Source organism: Lacerta agilis, chromosome 1 (assembly GCF_009819535.1).
Source record: "Lacerta agilis isolate rLacAgi1 chromosome 1, rLacAgi1.pri, whole genome shotgun sequence".
Taxonomy (NCBI): domain Eukaryota; kingdom Metazoa; phylum Chordata; class Lepidosauria; order Squamata; family Lacertidae; genus Lacerta; species Lacerta agilis.
The window spans coordinates 33,206,869-33,226,147 of record NC_046312.1 but is presented as its reverse complement, the minus strand read 5'-3'; the positions used below and the strand labels follow the sequence as shown (position 1 = coordinate 33,226,147).

At 39.5% G+C, this 19,279-nt stretch overlaps 1 protein-coding gene across 10 annotated transcripts in view; it reads left to right on the top strand.

Moving 5' to 3' along the window:
• The window catches only part of NPAS3 (neuronal PAS domain protein 3), a 629,290-nt gene that overhangs the window by 71,064 nt on the left and 538,947 nt on the right, over positions 1-19,279 (top strand). For 5 of the 10 annotated variants that reach the window (XM_033143778.1, XM_033143768.1, XM_033143794.1 and 2 more), the window contains exon 2: positions 15,242-15,331. The exons of 4 other annotated variants lie outside the window; for them this stretch is intronic. In XM_033143778.1, the coding sequence (XP_032999669.1) occupies positions 15,242-15,331 (90 nt within the window). Of the gene's footprint in view, positions 1-15,241; positions 15,348-19,279 lie in introns of all 10 variants that reach the window. One more of the 10 variants, XM_033143822.1, reaches the window with a different exon arrangement.

The following is a 19,279-nucleotide window of genomic DNA, read 5'->3' as shown; positions in this document are numbered from 1 at the left end:
TAATAATAAAACATATTGTGGTGTGTAGTTAAGTGGAATTTTATATTCCTGTTGAATTTTGTAAACCCTGAAATGTAATTTTCATACCACTACTAGAGAAGAAAAGTAGGTTGGACACAATTTAATTTCCCAGGTTTCCTAACCACAGTCTTAAACTAAATTAAAGTTAAAAATGGGCATGGAAAATAGTCAACTATTTCAGTAAATTTGAACTTACATATACAGAGTATATGTAAATAGTAGTATTTTAAAATATTTTAGACATTTACCATAACATGTGGGGGAATTATCGAAGTTATAATTGGCGTTTACACTTGCATCAAGAAATCCATTGTTCAATTAGGTAGATTAGGTTAATAGCTGTTGCTGGCTTTGAAATTGAGAAACTGTCTGGTGTTATGCTGAAGTTATTATTCCTTACAAAATGTATTGGTAAGGAATAAAATGCAGAGGGACAGTTTTAAATATCTGTCTTTTGAGACTTTTTGCATCTCTGATTTTTAAAAAACCGAATACATCAATAAATATTGCTGAAACTATGAGTTGCTTAAAAAGCATTTTTAACAACACAGCATAACTAATCGAAATTACATGGAATAATACTAGCTTACTTTTACATTTTATTTATGGTGTGATGTACACGGAAATTGTCTTTTCTGTCAAACAGCAAGACGAATATTGCTTCTGACAAACTCCACTATAATAACGACTATATAAAACCCACACCCCTCTGTTTCTTTCATTCATTCCAGCTGTTATCAGCATAGCTTCATTTCTGATGCACTAGAGAACTTTAAAAAAAAAGTCTGGTAACAAGTGATTTTCTGTAATGTAAAGAAACTTGTGTGCGGTTGTGAATCACTGATGTCACTAAGGGAGAACTGTTGTATTACAGTATTATCTTTAATAGTAAACATAACTCGTTTGAAGATTTCTTATTATTTATTTCCAATCACAATTACATTATTTTTTGTGATGGCTGCCATGTTTCCTTCCCAAAATAACCCTGGGATGATGCTATGTCCAAGCCATTTTGAGATTAAAATATTGGGTGGAGGGCAGGCCTACCAAAGAGGAACTGTGCTGCCACTGCTGCTGCCACTCTGTGTGATAGCAGCAAAATAAGGTTCTGTTAATCTCACATTTCTTGATTGTAACCATTGGTAATCACTGTTTAAAACAAGGAAACTGGGCATAAACGTAAGCATAAATAGATAAAAGGCAGATGAATTAAATATGTCAGCATACCCAATGAAAAAAATAACTACTATCTTCTGCACGGGGGGCGCTGTGGTCTAAACCACAGAACCTAGGGCTTGCCAATCAGAAGGTTGGCAGTTCGAATCCCTGTGACAGGGTGAGCTCTTGTTGTTCGGTCCCAGCTCCTGCCCACCTAGCAGTTCGAAAGCACGTCAAAGTGCAAGTAGATAAATAGGTACTGCTCTGGTAGGAAGGTAAACAGCTTTTCTGTGCGCTGCTCTGGTTCGCCAGAAGCGGCTTAGTTATGCTGGCCACATGACCCGGAAGCTGTCTGCGGACAAACGCCGGCTCCTTCGGTCTATAGAGTGAGATGAGCGTGCAACCCCAGAGTTGTCCACGACTGGACTTAACGGTCAGGGGTCCCTTTACCCTTTACATTTATCTTCAGATTAACCAGTTATGTACCTAGATTCAAAATCCTTTCTTTAAATAAAGAAGCAACTATTAAACATAACAAATAAATCATACAAAAATAAAACTGAAATAATTGTAATAGTCAGGTTTTTCCAGTAGAATCTTATGCATTTGTCTTACAAAATTTGACTCAGGTTTATGGTAGTGCTATGAAGAAAGTGGCAAGTCTTCTCAATATATTGACAGCCTTACTGTGAAAAAAACAGAAAATCTGTATTTTGGCACACTCACCAAGCAAGTTTGGGGAAGCTTGTGATCTCAACTCTAGTTCCTAGCTGTCAAACTGTGGTTTAGAAATCAGAAAATGTACATCCAAACTGAACCACTAAGCTACTCTCATTCAGTGAAAAACAGAAGATCAGTACAAATGTTTTACAATTAGTGGAAACTATCACTCTTTCATAGCAAAAGAACTAAAGACTACATATTAACCTGGATCTTTTTGAAACTGTATCTCAAACTTGTAATACAGTAGATATTTTTTTCTTGACACGAACAACATTTTCTAAAATTTGTAATAAAATCAAATCCCCCTAAGTCATATTACTACTTCATTATAAGCATGAATGAGTAATACAGGGTTTGTTCTCTCCAATGAATTGTTATGCAACAAGACTTGATGGTAATTGTACCTTTCCCAAAATCTGATATCAGGCAATTTATCTTCTAAACAATACTCCCGAGTACTAAACCTGAAACGTTCTGGCATCAGCCCAAGTCAAACTTCAAGAAGCTGATTCTCAGGAGCATTTCCCCAACTCCATAAATGTGATTGTTTTAATAAATAGTGTACACGTGTCAAGATTACTTGTAGTGCTGCCTGTTTTTGTTTACTTGTTTTCCTGAAACAAATCAATCTCCATTACCAAATAGATATTGTTTAGAAGTTATTTTAGGCACTCACTATAAAAACAGATCCAGTAAAATATTGAGATGGTAGCTTGTTGAATGGGGAACATGTTCTTGTATGTGTTTCTTTAAAGTACATATAGACAACTTATGTCTCATGAGCTGCAAGCCTTGAAGGCCTTCAGCATGTTACAGTTTTTCCTGCAAGAGATGTCCCTGCAGGAAAAGAAGAGTGTTGGATCTGTTCCCCAATTCTGCTCAGTCAGGGAGAGAACAGCAAATTGGAAACATGGATCCTGCCAGTTCCATGCTTCTAAAAGGTCTCCTTGCCCATTTGCTGTTCTAGGACCAGTTAAGCTTTTAAAGGTTTGGGTGCACTTGTACATCTCCAGCCCACCTCACCCCACCCCAATGAAATAGAATTCCAGTTCATGAAGTCAGTTTGCATCTTTGAGCTGCTCCTGGCTTTTAAATTTTATTGAATGTGTGCAACAGAGAGAGTAGAGCTAGATACATGGCTCTCATGGGCCAGGAGTTGGCTTCACCTGCTGAGCAGCAGCCTGAAGGAGCAAAAGGCAAAGTGACTCCACCTGCTGCTGATCAGCCTTCTTGCTCCTGATGAGAACCAGCTGGCCCCAACTTTCTTGAGCAGGATTTGCAGCCTCAGTCAGTTGCTGGAAATAGCATTTGTAGTTCCTGGCCAGATCATGCAGTACATAACAGTCTTGCTTCCTGTGACCCTTGCCTTTCTTGACCCCCGGATCGTCTGATTATGTGAACGGAGATGCTCCTGAACTTAGGACTGGACTGAACTGAACCTTGAATACAGACTCTGCCTCCAGGCAAGTACCCCCCTGAGACTTGGCTGGTTGGCTGGCTTCTTCCTCCGCTGAGTTCTGCCATGGCTGACAGCACAGGACTACGACAAGGGCTAGGGACAAAGCAAGGCTGAAATGGCAGAGAATCTATGGAGGCTGGAAGAGGACTCTTCAATTAGATAGATTAATAGCTGCTGAGATTAGCAAACAGGAGCAAAATTGTGCAGGAAAGACTCAATATATTAATGTGTGTGTCTGTTGAAGAGCATTTTGGATCACCCAAGCTCATATTTCTTAAAACCAAAAATAATTACCTGCTAAAATTCAGCAGAACCATGCAAGATTCACACACTGCTTCTAGCATGGCATCCATTTACCCATGCCTCTTCTGGCACTTGCAGAAGGCATCATAGGGTTAGAAGGCTTGAGGGACTGGGGGGGGGGAGTGCTGAAATGACAGTGAGTTGGTGGCTGGTTGCCTAGAAGATTTTAGCAAGGGGGGGGGGAGAAAGGGAAGTACTCAAATGGAAGAGAATAGCCAGAAGCAAGCTGGATGGCTTGGGGGGGGGGGAAGCCATGTGTGCTTCTATGATTGCACAGGAGGGAGGGAGAGGGAGAATGAATGAGAGAGAGAATGGATAATGTATGAATGTAAGTGTGAGACAGAGACAGACAAAGAGGAAATTAATAGATGTATGGAGGAGAAAGGAGAGAAAAGAGGTTGACCACCCATGTGGTTCTTTACTCCTGGGTATCTGAAGAAGTGTGCTTGCACACGAAAGCTCATACCAATAACAAACTTAGTTGGTCTCCAAGGTGCTAATGGAATGATTTTTTTTTAAAAAAAATTGTTTCGACTATGGCAGACCAACACGGCTACCTACCTGTAACTACCCACCTCTGGATTAAGTTAAAGGAAAGACGGGTAGATTCCTTTACATTCCATAGGTTTATGTTGTTGTGGTGCAAGCAGAAGTGACCTTCTATCCCAACATGTGGGATAATATATTTATATTTTTTATATTTTTATTTCAATATAAAATAACACTGTATTTCAGTATTGCAAAATAGTTATCCACCAGTTCCACAGTATTTTGCAAACCATAAATCTGTCCATAATTGCTCCAAAAAATATATGCAAGTGCACCATTTGTTTCAGAATTCACACTGCTTTTCCCTTCATGGTTGCCATATCTTCAACCTCAGCATCTGCACATCTGGGGAAATGTTTGGAAAGTGCTTAGGAGTCCTGAATGTGCAGGGTTGCATGTCATATGAAGATCCTGCACAGGTGCAGCAGACTTACAGATGGTGGCAATGAAGGCAAATTGTCACAGCCCAGCTCCCTTGCCTTCAGTAATGGGCGAAGCTCCTTATTTTGATTTTTAATTTGTAACTTGTTTTTATGAACTCTTTGAATAACTCTCAGTGAAAGCTTATCTCCCCACCCCCACCACTGAAGGGTTTGGGTGGGATTCAACTAAATTATTGTGTGTGCAGGACAAGGTCCACTTGCGCAGTAGCGCACACAATGTGCCCATCCCCATGTGCCCCCAAATAAGCTCTGTAGGGGCCATGCAGTGGTAGGAGATGTTGGAAAGTTCCATTACGTAAGTAGACCCAGTGTCAGACACTGAGATATGAATGTCTAGGCACACTTAAAAAAAAAAACCACAAGAATACAAAGCTGAAAATTAATTAACTGCTGCTAAAATATTACGTTCATTTTTCACATGGTCTAGTCCTTCCCATTCCCCCCCCCAATATTCTTAAGATGGTCTCTTCTCCAGTCTTTAGAGAGCAGCTGGAAGTGGGCAGGCAGAAAAAGGTCCTCCTTTCCTGCCACTCTGCAGTTTTAATCTGGAATTTTAGGCCCAGAATTCACAAACCGCTTGCACTAATGAAATTCCCTGTTGCAAAATGCGCCTAGAACAATGGGAGTTTCAAACACTATGGACCCCCTTCCTCATATGCATAACCACACTGCGTTGAATTCCACCATTTGTGTTAAGTTAAAAAAAAAAACAAGGTTATGCTTTTGCCAACCCTCTGCTGCTGGTGGTTTCCTCCCCACCACTTTCTCCCAGTTTATGAAATTAAAAGGGAAGAGGAGGAAAGCTGTCAAAAGCCAATAATTCATCTTAAGTTCTATGGTTTCTATCTGTGATTAAGGTAGATAGCGTGCTCTGTGCCTCAACTGACCGATTTCTAGGAAATGAAGTGTTTTCTCCACACCTCCTAAGGAATTCCTCAATAATGGATGCTCTAAATTGTATGCATTGCATGAAGAAGAGAAGAGGAAGAAGATTTTGGATTTGATATCCCGCTTTATCACTACCCGAAGGAGTCTCAAAGCGGCTAACATTCTCCTTTCCCTTCCTCCCCCACAACATACACTCTGTGAGGTGAGTGGGGCTGAGAGACTTCAAAGAAGTGTGACTAGCCCAAGGTCACCCAGCAGCTGCATGTGGAGGAGTGGAGACGAGTCTACCGCTCTTAACCACTACACCACACTGGCCCCCCCAGACTGGCATGAAGACTATGTGGACTTGTCAGGATAAACCCTGAGCCTGTGCTCAGGTTCCATTATTAGCCAAAGACGGGGGTATACTTATATCCCAAGTCTGTACCTCAAGGATACCCCAGGAATCCCTATTTGGTGTCACCAAAAACATTCTTGGAGATGCCAGCATTGTTACAGTATTTTCCCAATAGATAGCTAAAATTTGGTACATAGGCCAGGAAAATGTCAAAGAATTCAAACTGTAGCTTGCAGTTTTGCCATAAACTGTATCTTTTAGTTTTGCCTAGTCACATTTATTCACAGATGTGAAAATAATAAACAACCTCTTTAGGGTTTCAGTTCTTCCCCAAGTGTGGAAAGGAATGTTATTTTTCCCTTTCCAGGAGGCCATGGTTATAAATAGTATATCTTAAGCTATCCAGAGGATTTTGAGCTCATGTGTATTCATTTTCAGGCAGTCATAGAATTGAAGAGTTGCCTTGTTCAATCCATTGCACTAAAGCAGCCTAAATTCGTACTGGAGAATTAGTTATACACTTACATCCTCTTTCCTGGTATCCCTTCTGAAGAGATTCTACAACTCAAAGAGGCAATTTGTTCCATTTATTAAGTAACTAATACATTTCAGAATCTTTTCCACATTGTTAATTGTTTATATTGAGGTTAAGGGTATGATCTTTTGTCTGTTGATGCTTCAGAGCATGCGATTATGGGGAAAAATCACAGGAGAGACTTTGCTAGTCAAGATCTACCTTGTATTGGTACTGATTTCATGAGTGCCATGATTCGTTCATCCTGAAGAAAGAAAAACTGCCAGGAAATTGTTTGTAATAAAAGAAACAATGTGGAAAACACTGTTCAACTAGACCATTTTTTAAAAAAATTAAACCTATGTAAAGACAGAGATGGGACGTGGGTGGTGCTGTGGGTTAAACCACAGAGCCTAGGGCTTCCCGATCAGAAGGTCAGCGGTTCAAATCCCCGCGACGGGGTGAGCTCCCGTTGCTTGGTCCTTGCTCCTGCCCACCTAGCAGTTAGAAAGCACGTCCAAGTGCAAGTAGATAAATAGGTACCGCTCCAGCAGGAAGGTAAACAGTGTTTCCATGCGCTGCTCTGGTTTTGCCAGAAGCGGCTTAGTCATGCTGGCCACATGACCCGGGAGCTGTACGCCAGCTCCCTTGGCCAGTAAAGCGAGATGAGCGCCGCAGCCCCAGAGTCGTCCGCGACTGGACCTAATGGTCCGGGGTCCCTTTACCTTTTTAAAGACAGAGATAAATTATTATTTAATAAGAATCTAGCAGCAGGAGTCTTGAATGCAAAATACTGAGAGGGAATGACAAAAAGTACCCATTTGAGGGAATGGTACATTAAACTGTAGCAACTGGCAACTTCGAGCAAAATCACCTAGATTTTATAGGTCTGACAAGAGAAAAAATAAATAGCTTTGAGCAAGAATGGGCAATGTTGTAAGAACTTTGGAATAGCAAGCAAAGGATAACTACCTAAAATCCTTTTACAGTCTTATAGGATGTCTATGGTCTTCCTCAAATTCTAAATCAAACTATAAAGCAAAAATTCAAAACCAAAAATGCAAAGTCAGCAAGATGATTTAAACATTTTGTCCCTAATAGTTCTAAAGGCAATGACAGTTGCAGTTATATATCTATATATACCTTACTGTTGTTCTGACTATGTAGCTGGCTTATCACTTGACTGTTTCATTTAATTGATAATTGCTTTAACGGTTCTGCCTTTATTGCTTTCATTTACTCCGACCTTTAGCTTCTATGTATGTTTGTATGTTTGTATGTTTGTATTTATGTATGAATAAATAAATAAATAAATAAATAAGTATAACCTCCCTTTGAATGTTCACAAATTGTTATAGTTCACATGTCAGAAATATTATTTCAGTTACCAAGATCATTATTGTTTTTCTTTTTTACTGGATTATTATCAGTTGCCTTGAGTATTGATGATAGAAGCGGGTATACTAATAGTGATGATAATAATAGGACCTTGCAGGATCAGAACAAATGTCTACCTCCTTGCCTATCAATCTTTCTATTTGTTTCTTTATAGGGTGTCCTATAAAAAAAGGTTCTCTGGATGGCTTCTGGGCAAAAATAGCAAGCTAATAATACAATATGATAAAACAAAACAACACAGTTTTAAATAACCTAATTATTCCAATAGTATTTTGAGGTGTATGTCTATAAAATACATTTTTAGATGAGAAAAAAGTGTTTCAGTCTTTTGGTTTACCTTTACGTTTAGAGATGACTTTGTTTTTAGAAGTTAGCAGTGATTCATGAAGTCACAGGGTTGTTGTTTTTTTAAAAAAATTAGCTTTTCACAAATGTGTAGCTGAAAAAGTCCTGTTTGGATGGATCCTCTAGAAGCAGATGGAGAATAGAAAAGTGTGCAAATCTATTTTCAAAGGTGAAAAGCGGAGAGCAGAGAGCCATCCTTTCTTAATTTTAGCAGGGGGGAAAATCTTTTCTTTTAGATGGCTTTAAAAGGTGTTTAGACAAACTGGCAGAATATAGAGCTATCCATAGCTATTAGTCCTGGGATCAGTGGCAGCATGCCTCTGCATATCAGATGCTGGGGAACATAAGCAAAAGACTGCAGTTGCCCTCATGCCCTGCTTTTGTGCTTTCAGAGGCATCTGGTTGGCAACTGGAAAACAAGATGCTGGGCTAGCTGGGCCTTTCATATGATCCACCAGTAAAGACTGTATTTTTAGTTCAATACGCTACTTAAAATTATATAAATATTGCCAAGCTTATGCATTTCTGTAGGCAGAGGAAACCCGAATGGCTTCTCTCTGTGAGACAAATGGATGGAAATGCATACTGAGTGTCATTTGCTACCCATCTCTCCTAATCGGCATTAATGAACACGAAATTTACCTGACTGCAACCTTGCAGCTTTTCCGAAAGAGAAAACAAGCAGGGCACACAAGCAAGTATCTCAGAGCTACCCCCTGTCTCCTTTCAGAAGGGGAAGAAAAGAGTCATTCGTGCAAATCTCTGTCTATCACTGCCATGGTCTGCAGGCATGGCAACAATGCTTCAAGATCAATGGGAACAAATGCCAAGTGGATGATAAAAGATTTTTAGCCATTGAGTTTGGTGCTTATCCATTGCTGGAAAAGGCAAGCACAATAGTGATGGCCATCAGATTTCCAACTGGTGATAACACCCCACCCCCCACCCCATAGGAGCAAGTGATTGCCCCTGTTTGAGTGATGGCATAAACGCTTAAAAGGTTAAAAGTTACAACAAACTGACAAGAGTCCTGAATTCTGGAAATACATTTTGCATGGTTATGTTTTCCACGCTGGCTTTCTAGGATACTGTGGCACAGACATGTTCCCTATGTACCCTATTTCATCATCCTCATAATTGTGGACTGAAATACTGAGCTGTAGAATTTTTGTGTGTGTAAAGCAGGTAAACATCTATGCAAATAATTCTGTCAGCACAAGCTATTTAGCTTGCCAGGCAGAATGACACCCCCAGCTGCCACTTACATGCTGTTTTGGGGGTTCTCCTAAATTCTCCCTGAGCCAATTTTAGGGGAGCTTGGGAGAGGGGGAAAGCCCTGTTGTGCTTGCGTAGGTCCTTGCACAGAGTTCCTAGTGGGTCTAGTTGGTTGAATTCTGATCAATATCTCAAGATTTCAGAATTCTAAGTCTTTATGAGCTATACCATATTACTCTTACTTGTTCATAGATTGCTATATCTAAAAGCCCTATTTTTTATTTTTAGTTTGGGTCCTGATGCAAAACTGAGCACTCTTAGGTGAGCCAATACATTATGGAATACAAACAGATATATCAATGAAGTGAAATGCTTAGGTGGAAACAACCCAGGTCCCCAAATGTGGGAAGAAGGAGAAGCAGGGCCCTGCAGACAGAAAAATGTGCTGGGAATAACTGCCCCCCCCCTCCTAGCCAAATCCTTACCCCTTACCCCCTAAAAGAGGTTGGCACAGTACCTTTCCCTGAAGTGCTGAACAGGACTCTGTTCTTAGCATATACACAGCTGCAATTATGATGAAATGCTGACCTCAAGCAGAGATCAGGACTGGTTCCTATCAGCATCCTGAGGGATCCCTTTGCACTTGGAGCGAGCTCCTCTGTTGTCTTCTCTCACAGCTAACACGGGCAAAAGGCTAGAGGCTATTATTTTGGCACTGAAAGGGAGAAAAGTGCAGAGTCAAAGCGTTGCTTACAGTTGATATTAAGACCTGGCCCAACCACAAGGCAGGGGTTCAGCAACTGTCTCAGGTGCCCTGTTGCTGGAGAATTGAAACCAGCACCGATTAATGGTGAGATCTCATTTCTGGAGTAGAGTGGGCACCTCAAATGGCAAAACAGGATGCACCACACCTCTTGTTAATATTAGTTTAGCTTTAAAACTGACTTTTCCCTTTGCTTGGAGAGGACAGTATGAAGACCATTGTTCCAGACAAAGACAGGAAATTGGTTTGGGATGCTCAATCAACTGCAACCTTCAGAATATGTGCAGCATTTTCACTCTGGTCTGGCTCCAAATCCTGATCTTACCCATAAGTTAGTAGAACTGGTCAGTTGTATAACAAAAAAATAAATAAAAATTACATACAGTATAATATAAGTTATTCATCTAATTCCACATATTCTTCTAAAAGGTAATGTCTCTTCTGCAGGAATTTAGTAGGTTAGCTCTTGAAGGCCAGGTAAAACATTAACCCTACATAATTATACTGCATTTTATTAGTCACGAAAAATTCTAGGGAGTTCTCTAGTTACTAGTAAGACCTAATATCCTGAAAGGGGGAAGAAGAAAAAAACCAGTGCTGAATTTTACATATATTCACAGACATGGAAACATGCCCCCAAACCATTTCTCTCATTCTGAGAATGTTAAAATACCTGTGCATAGGTAAAAGCTATGGTTTAACTCTGAATTTGTTTGCCTCAGAGAGGCTGCCTGTTATTTGCATTACTGCAGAAAAGGATTTCCCCCAGTTTAATATCTTACTTATCACAAAAACCCAGGGTCCAGTTAGTTAAGGTTTCACTTGAACGTGGAACATGACTTCCTAAGCTTGTCATGCATCAAACTGTTATGGCTGGCAATTGTTTAAAAAAATTCATTTTGTTATGAACTAGCCTGTTTTCAACTGGGCTGTTCAGAGATGGATTGCTTTCTGGAGTTTTTGACAGGTGTAATTGTTAAGGCGTCATCTGTTCTTGTTTGCACAAAATACATTTTAGCCAACTGTAGGACTTGCCCGCTAATCTTTCTCACATCATTCCATTCTTTGCTTGCCACTAGACAAATCCCCTGTTATTTGACCAGATGGTGGAAAATCCATTCTCATGATAAGTTGCTTCTAGTTTGCATTTAGATTACCTGCAAAAATGGAACAATTTACTACTCTGCCTCTAACCATCTCTTTCCTCCTTTCTTCCTTTAGTTTGACTTCTTGTAACTAATTATTTAAATTCTGCCCTGTGAGTTAAAATTAGTCATAGCTTTACATGTTTCACATGTATGTAAATTCACTTAAAGTTCCACCTTGAGTTATATGATGGGTCCATCTTGAGTTGAAGTGACATGTCAATGTGGGAGGAGAAATCTAGCTGCATTTGAAAGCTTCTTTTGAAACTTTTCAGTAAAAGCATATAATTTTTTTTTTAAGTGAAGCAGCTCATAGAATGGGCAGGATTTTTTATTTTATTTTTTGAAAATACAGCCAGGGAGATACAAATATTAAGTGGGGTTTTTGTTCGTTTGATTCTAACAGTGTGTTGAGTTACACTGCTAGCATTTTGTAGCGAGGGACTGCAGCTGTATTCTTCCATAGTAAAATTTAAAAACATTAACCTCTTGCTGTCACAAGAGAAGCAACAGTGGGGTTGGTTGTGCCAAAAATGTTATGTGAGAATTAGGATTTTCATTCTACAAACATTTCAAAACAGAGTGGAAAGTGATTTCAGTTAACCAGTGCGAATTGATTAGGCTCGAATGCTATTCAGTTCTTTAATTTTCAATTCTGAGAAAATATATACAAGAAATCAATTTTAAAGCATAAAATGGAACAGGAATATACAGTACCCAGAGTAAATAGCCAATATACAGTTTGATCTTGGGCAAAATCAGTTTTTATATGGAACATATGAGATCAACCCTCCCTGTCAACATAATATGTTAAAGAACGTGTGATCAAAATTAATTTGGGTAGGGTGTCTGCAAGATGGTTCCAAAGAAAGAGCATACATGGGAAAGGTTATTATTCCTAACCAGCAACCCCCTTGCTGATTACCTGCTATCTGACTGGATTCACTGTGATTTGTCTGGTTACAGGATTGATTGAAATCCATCTACTAGATAATTCTTAATTTCTGGCACCTAGAATCATAGAATTGTAGAGTTGGAAGAGATCCCAAGGGCCAGCTAGTCCAACCTCTTGCAATGCAGGAATCTCAGCTAGATCATACATGACAGATGACCACCCAACCTCTGCTTAAAAACCTCCAAGAAGTGAGAGGCCACCACCTTTCATGGGAGTCTGTTCCACTGTTGAGCACAGAAAGTTCTTCCCAATGTTCAGTTGGAATCTTCTTTTTTGTAACTTAGACTCATAGAATTGTAGAATTGTGGAGTTGGAAGGGACACTAAGGGTCATCTATTCCAACCCCCTGCAATGCAGGAATCTCAACTATAGCATCCATGACAGATGCGCCATCCAGCCTCTGCTTGAAAACCTTAATTGAAGGAGAGCAAACCACCTTCCAAGGGAGTCTGTTACACTGCTGAAAAGCTCTTACTGTCAGAAAGTTCTTCTTGATGTTTAGTTGGAATCTCCTTTCTTGTAACTAGAGCAAGAGAAAGTAGGCTTGCTCCATCCTCCATGTAACAGTCCTTTAGATATCTGAAGTTGGCTATCATATGTCCTCTCTGTCTCCTCTTTCCCAGGCTAAACATACCCAACTGCCATAACCGTTCCACATAAGGTTAGGTTTGCAGACCCTTGATCATCTTGGCTGCCCTCCTCTGCACACTTTCCAGCTTGTCAATACCTTTCTTAAATAGTGGTGCCCAGAACTGGACACCAGGTGTGGTCTGACCAAGACAGAATAGAGCAGTACCATTCCCTTGATCGGGATATCTGCTGATGCAGCCTAGAATAGCATTAGCCATTTTTTGCTGCTGCATAACACTAGTTGACTCATGGTTAACTTGTGGTCCACAAAGACCTCTAGGTGCTTTTCACATGCACTATTGGCAAGCCAGGTGTCCCCCATCTTATATTGAGGCAGCTGGTTCTTCCTGCCTAAGTGTAGAAGCTTACATTAGTCCCTATTGAAATTCATTTTGTTAGTTTTGGCCCAGTTATCCAATCTGTTAAGGTCATCTTGAATCCCAGCTTGGTGTCATCTGCAAATTTGATGAATATCCCCTCAATTCCTTTGTCCAAGCTGTTTATAAAGATGTTGAACAACAACAGATGTGGGACAGAATCCTTCAGCACCCCAGCTATCATTTTGTCCAGGATGACGAACCGTTAGTGAGCATTCTTTAGGTTGGGTCAGTCAACCAGCTAAAAATCTGTATATTATGATTTAATCAAAGGAAGCTGCCTTATACCAAGTCAGACGCTGGTCCAACTAGCTCAGCATTGTCTACACTGACAGGCAGCAGTGATCCAGGGTTTCAGGCAGGGATCTTTCCCAACCCTATCTAGAGATGCTGGGGATTAAATCTGAGACCTTCTACATGCAAAGTGTGTTCTTTACTATCAAGCTATGACCCTTCCCCTAATTTTCAGGTGTTGGTTCATAATTTATAATACAGAGCTATAGTTTATGTGTATATTAAATATCAAACACAGAAGTCCTGTACATGTTTACTCAGATGTAAATCTCATTACTTTCGGTTGAGTTCACGCCAAGGTAGGTATGTATGGGATTATAGCAAAAGTGATTAGTGTAGTGCTATGGATTCCATGCTAATGGATTCGCCTGGTGTACCTAAATAATGTCTTCAAATAAGACATTGTAGAGGCACACAAAGCAGGTACTCTTTAAAAACTAAGTTTAGAAGGTTCCAGATGTGACTTATTCATTGATTAAATTATGCAGTATACTTGCATGATCCATAGCATGTTGAGAATAAACACTTTTTGACAAAGTAGAGTAGTGGAGTTTCTTTGTTAATTTTAGTGCTATGCCTTATAATTGAAATTCTTGTGCAATTGCTTGGGATTTATGTGGATGAATCACTGTAGACTATTGCTTTTATAGGTGGCAGTTTATTTTATTATTGTAGTTTTATAAAGAAAGATGGATAAAAGAGGGAAAGAAATAAGACCATTGTTATAACTTTAGGAAAATACATAGAAATTGAATTCAGAATAGTTCCCATTTCCATAATAGTTCCATCATCTAGAGTAAATCATGTGACAGTTGTTAGGAAAACCTGGTCACACATTTTATTATTGAAATAAATACATATAAAAAGGAGTTTTTTTTAGCTATCTAGGTATAGTGCTTTATAAAGGTTAAGGCTGGAAACATTAGCTAACAGTTAATTTTATATGAATAAATATTTTGGTAACAGGCAATCTTCTGAGCTGATTTCTCCTCTGATGGGCATATTATGAGTAGCCCATTAGGAATGAAAGGGAATTACTCAGATTGCAGGTTAATTACTTAGGTTTTATGCAATATCACAAAAAAGAATTTTATTCCAAAAAAGGTTAAAATCTAAAAGGAATATTACATGCAATTTATTGTATTCCTTAACATAAAAATAGCATTGAATGTAATGCTTAATTCTAGATTATAAAATTATGTGGTAAGACCCAGTCCTGAGACAGTCCAGTTTCTTTCAGCATGGGGAATTGGAGTAGGCAGAGTTTTAAAAGTTCTCAATCATTCTGAACATCCATGGGCACAGATTGGAATCCTTAACAGGTGTAAAGACAGTTTTTGCTAGTTAAGTGTGATGTTCCTTATTTGGGGGAAAAAGCATTAAAGTTTAATTACTCCAAAGAGGGGTTTGTGTGTGTGTGTGTGTCTCCCATTTTGTCTCTATTTTGAGGAGAAGAGAAATTTTCTCTGATACAGAATTATATTTTAGTTTACTTTCAGAGCTACATTCCAGAAGTGGAACCTGTGCTATAATGTGTGTGTGTGTCTGTGTGTGTGTGTGTGTGTGTTGTATACACACACACATATATATAATGTAGTTGATATAACAAGATGAGATAGATGTAACATATAATAACAGTACCTTTCAAAATACTAATTGTCCTGCATTACAGTTGACTGTAGAGAATCTCTAGTCATGTATATCTGTTTTTGATACCTCTACAGAATAACTGTCCAGCATCCTCTGCCCAACCAATCAGAATGTAGGAAAATCTACAGATATGACGGAATCTACTGTGAATCTACCTACCAGAAGTATGTTGAAATCTGTGTGAGTCTTTCTCCTGGCTCGTGGTGTTAGTGCTGTCCCTCTATTCAGAAGTTAAACATGTATTGAAAACTTACACTTCTATTTGAATGAAATACCTTTGAAATTGGGGGCAGATATATGTTGTTTTCATACTTGGGAATTGTGCTCTTGAAGTTAAAAGGGAAATAAATAAACCTCTAGGACTTTATTAAATCTCTTAGGTATGCTTCTGTATATTGCAGTAAACAAGTACTTAAACCCAGAAAAACCTAGGCAAAGTATATTGCACAGGTGCTTCACATCTTAGGGATTTGAAAGGTGTGTTATGTATAAATTAGCTGTCACTTTTTTCAGTCGTGTAATGGAATGATGAGTTGTAATTTGCATAATCCTTTAAGAAGGCAAATTATACTGTCATGTAGCAGACTTAACATGCTAGCTAGGATTTCATAGCTTTGAAGCTAATTAGTATGTACCTTACAGGACAGTTAAATTGAAGTTGAGTCCTTTTGCTTTTTCAGTCATTTGGCTTTGTCCCTTGCCTAACAGTATCTGAATTAGTTAGTGACTAGACAATGTTACAAGTGTATTGCAGAAAACCATTATAGGCAGATATTGGCCTAAGCAAGAAAATGTAATGCAGTTTGGGTTTTAATATACCTTATAGTAAGAAAAGTTTTTTTGTTTTGGTTTTTTTAAAAAAAAAACTTTTTCACCATGGATGAATATTCCTTTATTTCATGAATAAATTTAGCAATAGTCCAGTTGCTGCAGTTTATGCTCAGAAATAGGACTATACATGTGTCATCTGTATCAGATGCAATAGCAGGCTAATGCATGCAGAAAACATACCTAGTCTTGTTCAGTTCCCATTGCAATAGCCTGTTGTTGGTAGCTATGAGTACTACATTTCCTGGATATGACTACTAGCATGTATACAGCTGGTAAACAAATAATAGTTAAGTTAGTTTGCGTGTGTGTGCGTCTGTGTCCGTGTGTCCTTATCTATTTGGATAAATACAGATTTATGTATCCATATCTGATTTTGATGATCATCGTTTGATTGCAAAACAATCTTTTGCCTTTATGTTATAACTTATACAGTGCAATTATGAAACTTGATGTACTAAGAAATAAGCACCAAAGATAAGATGTACAGTGTAACGGAATAAGTCTGATAAATTAACGCTGCTAAATCAGCACTGCACCACTGTTACAGGCAGCAGACAAATTAACACAAGATTTGCATAATTTAGGAGCAATCCTACAAACAGGAAGCTGGCGTAAAGCAAGCTAGAGAAGATTAAGCTGGTATAAAGTTGCATCCGATTCAGACTCGGCTCAGCAGAAGGGTTACTGTTGGCTGAGTCAGCCTAAGCCTAGAGGAGGGGATATAAGCCTTTAAAATAGTGTTTGAGTTGCGCCACCCTTTTGCCAATTTTACTTATGTCACAAGAGGCATAGGATCCATGCTAATACCCCTCTCTCTGGTCCCACCCACACCATGCTCCAACAACACCCTTCTTTCTATGTCATCTTAAGATCCGCCAGACTTGGCTCATCCAGCTGGGTCCTGGCTGAACTGGGACGGCAGCGATACACTGGCATATCTTTGGCTGAGCTTAGGAAAAGGGAGCTGTGCCACAAATCTCCCAGCTCAGCCAGAGATCTGTTGGATCCTAACCTGCTCAGCCTGGCAGATTTTGCTATAGGACTGTTGTCTTAATAGGTTTCTGTTTTGTGCTTCATTCATTCATTCATTTATTGGTTGCCTCCAACTACTTGCAGTGTTTCAGATGTAGACTAGTTGTTGGATGTGCTCGCTTCGGCAGCACATATACTAAAATTGGAGCAACTAGTTGTTTGATAATTGTTTTATTCATATAGACTTGCATTGTGGAGTTTATTTCCCTAATATATAAACACATTCTAAAATACTTCATTATAAATATGGACAACCTGAAGTTTCCAAAGCTTTACCAACATTTCAGGATACATCACTTACAGTAATACAGGGTGTATAAAATGACAACAAATTGAAAAGTTATGTCAAATAAGGTCCTTATGAGCAAGATCAAATCTTGGAACAAAGAAAGAAACATAATTTATTTGTATGCCGCCTTTCCATAGTTAAAACCATACTCAAGGCGGTTTACAACATGAAAAAAGAAATAATTACAAACATAACAGAAGTAGTCATAAACAATAAATGAAATATCAAAAAGTACACAACCAAATTGAATTAATTTCCATATAAGTCGTAATAAGCTCTAAAGTGAAGATACAAAAAATTAATAACATTAACAGCAACAACCCCGCCCCCAACAAAAAACCCTAAACAACCCCCCACCTCATGCATTTGGAACATTTCTATACAAATATTTCAGCAAGTCTCATTCCAGAGCTGTGTACAGCAACATTTGACACCCACTACAATAAAATAAAACACTATCATTTACTTAAATTGCAACATAAATTTCACATTAAGCATCAGTTTTAACTATTGCATATCAACATGATAAACATATTCCTACTGTGTTGTGATCCGTTAAGAAAAGTGTTCAATGTGAGATTGTGTCCTAATACAAATAGTGGGATTTATTCTGTAGGGTTGCATCCAATTGTGTTTGCTAGTGGAACAGGCTTCCACTCATGGAACAGCACTTCCCCATCTCCTCCTCGCATTTGCAGTTGCCACATTTACTCCAAAGGATTGGGAGATGCTGTGGAGCAGGCTGGGGTGATCACCGGGTGTGGGGAGAGGAGGAAGATGTCCTTTAGATATCAGTGTTATATTAAATATGGAGTTGTATAAAGAACTATTATGTGTAGCACTTTTGAATTTTTTTAAAAAGGTAAAGGACCCCTGACAGTTAAGTCCAGTCGCGGACAACTCTGGGGTTGCGGCGCACATCTTGCTTTACTGGCTGAGGGAGCTGGCGTTTGTCCACAGACAGATTTCCGGCTCATGTGGCCAGCATGACTAAGCCACTTCTGGCGAAACCAGAGCAGTGTACGGAAACACCGTTTACCTTCCCACCGGAGCGGTACCTATTTATCTACTTGCACTTTCATGTGCTTTCGAACTGCTAGGTTGGCAGGAGCAGGGACCGAACAACGGGAGCTCACCCCGTCGCGGGGATTTGAACCGCCGACCTTCTGATTGGCAAGCCAGGCTCAGTGGTTTACACCACAGCGTCACCTGTGTCCCTAATTACTAAGCATTAATTAATCACTTGGTAGTGGGGAACACATCATGCTCCTTCTGGGGTAGTTGGTCCCTACCCTGCACTCAGCTCTCAACTGTGGCTCCTAGAAGCTGTCATCATGTGATAGCAACCACACCCTGGGAATGGCTTCAACTGACCAGCTAAACCAGGTGAGGGTAGCCGATGGGTCTCAAAGCCTTGGTGAGTTAGGGACTTCCCCTGTGTGTTAAGCAGCCTCTGGCAGATTGTGCAGATGAAACCAGTAGTGGGTTGAATGGTCAAGAAGGCAGCCCTTTTCAGGGAAGTTTTTAATGTGTGATATTTTTGTATCTGATTTTTGTTGGAAGCCGCACAGAGTGGCTGGGGAAATCCAGCCAGATGGGCGGGGTACAAATAATAATAATAATAATAATAATTATTATTATTATTATTATTATTATTATTATTATTATTATGGTGGTTTTTGCACGTGCTGTAGAGGAAAGCGAGGGACAGATGGGGTTTATCAACCTGGGAAGGTAACCCATCTAAGAGAAGGAAGACTCTGATCCTAAACCTCCCCTGCTTTGCAGGATATATTTGGGAGAAGAAAAGGCTGAGTAGTAAAGTCTACACAAATCTGGAGTGGAGTCCCTACGACGGTTGGATGGTGCCTTGTACACCTCCTTCTGGCAACTCCTGCAGCAGCCAAGCTGGTGCCAGACGTATTGCTCTGCTTTCCTTTGGACCATATCAGCAAGGCTG